The sequence below is a fragment of the Cyprinodon variegatus genome, unplaced genomic scaffold (genome assembly GCF_000732505.1).
Source record: "Cyprinodon variegatus isolate N-32 unplaced genomic scaffold, C_variegatus-1.0 Scaffold21, whole genome shotgun sequence".
NCBI classification, from domain to species: domain Eukaryota; kingdom Metazoa; phylum Chordata; class Actinopteri; order Cyprinodontiformes; family Cyprinodontidae; genus Cyprinodon; species Cyprinodon variegatus.
The window spans coordinates 2390312-2395840 of record NW_015150474.1 but is presented as its reverse complement, the minus strand read 5'-3'; the positions used below and the strand labels follow the sequence as shown (position 1 = coordinate 2395840).

Here is a 5529-nt window from a genome sequence, read left to right as displayed (position 1 = left end):
ATAATGCTCTACATGCAAAAGTGCATGTTTTGGTCAATATTACAAATTGTTTGGCTGTTTTCTTCTTGGTAGCAATGGTCTGTCACGTTTAGCACTTCACAGTCCTTTCTGGATCTTTTTATTTGGTTCCAAAGCAGGCCTTCAGTTCATCCTGTTATGCTTTCATCTGTTTTCAAGAGCGGTTAAAGCATTTAGTTAATACCCTCTGACTTCATTGTTGCCATTTTCTTGATCAGTGATAACTTTTTCCACGATACTATACTCAAAATTTCCTGTATTATTCTTCCAGATGTAGAGAAAACATGCATTCTGCTCTACTTGTTATTGAATGTCTAGAGTCCTTAATAAAGTTTGAATAAAAAAATTAATGAACCATAATTGTTGTGGGAATCAGCCTTAAAAAACTGAATTGCCTGCTCTCTTCTCCTAACTTATAAACCCAGACCAGGTTAGAGCTTTAAACGTCAAAAATAAACAACCAATCAAACAACCAATCACCTGAGAAGCAGTTGCTGTAGGTGCTTCCCTGCTCCACATGATTGCTCAACTTGATTCCACTGTGGACGTCATACATGGAGTCCAACACTTCACTGTAAAAGACATTGATGTAAAAGGGCTTCAGGGAACAAGACAGTGGAAGACACCTCAAACAAACAACATGAAATGTATAAAAAGATTGTACCTCAGATTGATGTTGTGTAAGCGAGATTCAGGCAGATCTTTCTGCTTCATTAGCTTCCCACCATCCGTCGCCTGTAGCTTGTCTATGGCGGCTGTGATATCAGCGGCCCACTCGTCCCTCTCCTCTCTGGAACAGGCCTCCAAAAAGTGTTCAACACCATGTTTGGTCTGGAGTTTGAACACGAGCTGGTGAAAGAAACCACAAGCATAGTGAGGGCAGATTAAGAGCTGTTCTTCAAGCTTTGGCAGATGGTGAAGGTCAGGTTTGGACAAAACAGCAGCCCTGCAGCAATCGGTGTTATCATTGTTAAAGGTGCAGCAGGTGGTGCCAAATATTGACTCTCATAAAACTTTTTTTCAAATATATATAAATATACCTTAATCCTAAATTTATGCTGACAGGGCAGATGAATGGCATTGTTGCACACATCTTTTTGTTACTTGATGCTATAGACAGAGAATCATTCAGCCACTTTCTCTGGCATTCGACGAAACCGCAGGAATTTTATGGTAAAAAAAATGTCTGCTTACTGTTATTATTCAACAACGGCAGTGTTAAACGTGGAGTAGAAATGTTTTTGTCCACGTTTACTTTATCCAGTAGACATTACAGGATTGTTGCCCTTATTCTTTTGATCAGATCGATTTTAGTATAAATTGATCAATAAAAAACATTCAGGGCTGCAAGGTAGCACAGAGGGCAAGAAGGTCCTTAAAGGGCATCATCATAGAGCTGGGTTAACATAATTACCTATATTACACTATCAGTTCTTTAACGGTTCAACTTCCATTCCAGGAATGCAAAACATAAAAGTGAAATTAAAAGACAAAGACAAGAAACAGCAGCATACACCATAAACTCTGTTTTTCCTGTTATTTCTACCTCCTTTTAAGTTAATCCCATTGGAGCTGTACTAAATTATTCATTTATTTAATACTTTCCTATCTGAAATAATCAAAATGTAAAGGTGTTCTCATTCCTGAATAACTCACCGGCCGGTTTTCATACTCCAGGAAAGGACAGGTTATCACACAGTCCTTCAGCAGGACTTTCCCTCTCTGACATGAATCCCGTTTCCCTCCTTCATATCTGTAGTACAGCAACTTATCGGGGGTCAGAACAAACCAGCGGGCCTTCCAGTTGTGAACGATGTGGCCCTAGGTATACATAAAGAAATATTTTTAAAACACCTTTGTTACTTCAGATTCAGGTAAATCATTTAGAATAAACTTTTATAATAATACTAATAATAATATGGCAACTTTCTTACCCTCTTCACCAGGAACCCCTCTCTCAGAACAGGGTTCTTCTTGTCTGTCTCCATGTTCTTCAGTGAGTTCTTGAAGAGTTTGCCTTTTCTTGCCTGCTCAGCTGTTTTAAGCTGCAAGGGAATGAGTCACACATATCACACCCTTACACACCCCTTCCCCTACACCCTAACCTGTACAGCCAATAGAAGCTATTACAGCTCATTTACACACGGTGGTGCTCTATCTCTTTTGGAGAAGACTTCTGCAATGCTCAGCTGGCACTCACGCCACAACAACTCCATCCTCAATAACTTTTGTTATGCAAGGAATTCATATAAATGAAAGGCAGACGGGAACATGCTCCAGACTGATGAGGGGTTTTATTCAATTTTGATGCAAAAGGAGAGGCTGGCAATTGACCACTGTCCTTCTCTCAACCAGCTGGATCCAAATGGGACAACAGGATATCCAGTTAATGAGACAAGCAGAGACAATAATTACCAATGCAGCATCATGTTTTGCTTCCAGACATAGATTACCATAAGCGTATGAATGGACCAGAGGAAAGAGAAGGATTTTCAACTTCTCAAAATGAGGACAGAGTTGTTGTTTGTATGCCCCTTCAACTGCTCTGATGAGGTTTCAGAAATGTTGCAAACCTCGGATTGGGATGGATTAAATCGTTTCTACATTTAGGTTCAGCTGTTGTTGCATTTTCAAATAATTTGGCAGAGTAGAGCAGATGCAACAACCAACAAGAACGCAGCGTTTGACATAAAGATATCATTTTCAGGTATTTTTCTGGATTACTGGGAAAGTTTGGGATGATATTAAACTCTCCAATGCCAAGGGACATTTCCTTTGTTACAACCTCAAACTTCAGTATTTCATGTGGGCCCTCTGTGATCATTGTTTGGGGCCAATATCTGGTTTTTCTGCCAGGTTGGATAAAGAGTACAGTATCTATGAATGACTGGGTCTAGTTTATTGCATGTGAAGTGGCTTTGCTCTGCTTGAAAATCTTTTAATAAGTTTTAGGAGCTATTTTTGAGTCAGTATTAACCTGAAAAAGGTCCAACTTACTGATCTTTAATAATACCAACCTCCATCAGAGGGCCATCTGACCACCAGCAGACATAAAGTGTCTTGCCCAAAGACATCACTCGGACAGAGTGGAAACTCAGACTACTGTCCTGTTGTTGTTTTTTTGAGTTTAGTTGAATACATTTTTTGGTTATGCTGATCCATCTTGCCTCTCAGGGCCTATAGACCAAAATATCTGGAAGTGTTACACAAATATGACTTACAGTAGTAGCCATTCAAAATTTCTCCACTTGTCTGGTACTTGGCTGGTCCCCCACAATTCCTTTCTTAAACATCAAGCTTTGCACTAAAATATTCTGTCCTTATTTGTGGACATTAATATCTAAAGAAAAGCATCACTTCCTGGTCAGACCCTGTAAATCAGTAAAAATGGTTGAGTTAGAGTGAAAAAATATGCACGCCCAGGAGAAGGCCAGTGGCTGAAAGTTGGAGTGGTTTTTGCTGGTAGTTGCAGGGTAGTGGACTGCCTTTCAGCTGACCTTTGGCTGGGAAGACCATTTTGAAAACCTGCCACTGTACCTGATATGCTTAAATCCAATTGAGCCCTTTAGAACATACAGTACATTCTCAAGTTAGAAAAATTAAAAAACACAGGAAAAATGTAGTTAAAATATAAAAGCTGGCTAACAACTTTACAGAAGTGGATGTATAAATACATAAACAGCGGCTTTTTGTTAAAGCACCATAAGTCTCTGATCTAGTTAATAAAACGGAACTATTTTGGTAAAATAAAACTAGCATGTGAGTCAGTATGTGACCGGGCCTTCATGTGATTCTCTAAAAGTGGTTGTTCTTGACAAATGAAATACACTTAGATTTTGGATTAGAATTGAAATTTTTTCTGTATAATAGAGAAAATAATGCATCTACCAGAAATGGAAACATGCTTTTTCCCAAGAACAATGGTTATGCTGCACTCAGCCTTGATTCAACATGCAGTTTTTTTATCACCTCATTTTTGCTCGTTTTTGTTTTGCTATAGTTGACCACTAGTATCTTATCAACACAATATGACTCGAATATAGCAATCATTTATCACTCTGCATTTTACATCAAAAACACCCCTTTTATGGCTCAATTGCATTTTCTTTATATATAAGATAAAGATTTCTTTTTACTGTTGTACCATCTTTTATTCTACCAACAGGTCATTCTGCTTTTTTTCCCCAGAGAGCTAACAAGCTTGTCCAGTAAAGCTCATCATGATGAAAAGCATAACAATTTCTAAGAAGATTCCTCCTCCCTTTTGCTGAAGACCACAGTTAAGTTTTCTGTCTCCAAGGCGAGCAGACTGGGAACACAAGCCTGTAGGACTTAAGGAAATGGGAATAAGCTGCAGGCCCTCGCTGGCAAAAAGCCAAAGGAATCTGTTAAACGGGGGAAACGATCGCTTCCTAAAATCCTGCTTCCATACGGCCAAGCACGCCCTGACTGAGAGGCAATCATGGTTCTCTGAGATGACAGCCTACTGCTCAAATATTAAGGTGTGTCTGGTATTCCTCCAGTGTTACATTAACCATTAATCAAATACAAATTCTTCTATATGAAGATGTTGGTGTTGCGGCATGCCAGGATATGGAGGCTTCTGACGCAGGTGGGCCCCACGTGGTGCACCCGGTTGTCCTGGTCACGAGCAAACAGCCGGAGGACTCTGTTTTCAGAGTCTACAGACCTATTGTTCTCAGGGAGTGTGTTTACGAGTCCACGTCCACAGCTGGTTACACGGAACAGGGCCAGGGCTTTATTAGATTGAACCGGGGACGTTCCCAAACAGAGTTGTATGAGACGTCTGTAAGGAACAAATGTTCTCTGAAGCAACTGTGGAGATACAGAGACTAAATATGTCCTGAACAGTGAACTTAATATTCTAAGTAGCCCACTTGTAAGCTTTCACATTATGAACACAAGTTAATTTCTTGTAATGATATTTGCTGACAGAAGAGACTGAAACCAATTTAATGTATTGCCTTTCACATTTACTTCAAACATTTTCTAGAAGTTACATTTAGCTTTAAGCTTCAACCATTTTAAGATAAGGTCACAGTTTGCATTTGTTAAATCAGGCTTTGTGGTAAACTTAATATACAAAATGATTGCTCTAGTTTTTTTTTATTTTATTTTTTAATACTATCCTTCTGTTCTGTGCCTCCATTAAAAACGCACTGGTTTCACCCTGGCTCCCCTGGTACATCCCATCTACAACCGCCACAGATTAAAGACAAACAGAAGAAACTACAACCGCCACAGATTAAAGACAAACAGAAGAAACTACAACCGCCACAGATTAAAGACAAACAGAAGAAACTACAACCGCCACAGATTAAACCTACAGGAATAAACTACAATCAGCCCGGGTGCAGAATATCATGTGGTTAAAATTGACATCAAAGGAGCTGCAAGATCCCTCTTCCCCATTTGAAAATGTAACCCCAGGTAAACGGAGATTACGGTGTTATCCGACGCATTTGGTGAGATACAAAAAATGAAAAAGAT

At 39.4% G+C, this 5529-nt stretch overlaps 1 protein-coding gene across 1 annotated transcript in view; it reads right to left on the bottom strand.

Annotated features, from left to right (window-relative positions):
- plek2 (pleckstrin 2) overlaps positions 1–2077 on the bottom strand; it is a 6495-nt gene extending 4418 nt beyond the window's left edge. The window contains exons 1-4 of the mRNA XM_015390115.1: positions 1953–2077; positions 1675–1839; positions 683–867; positions 499–590 (exon numbers count right to left, since the gene is read on the bottom strand). Coding sequence (XP_015245601.1) covers positions 499–590; positions 683–867; positions 1675–1839; positions 1953–2006 — 496 coding nt within the window. The 5' untranslated portion in view covers positions 2007–2077. The remainder of the gene's footprint in view (positions 1–498; positions 591–682; positions 868–1674; positions 1840–1952) is intronic.
- Between the last annotated feature and the right edge of the window lie 3452 nt (positions 2078–5529).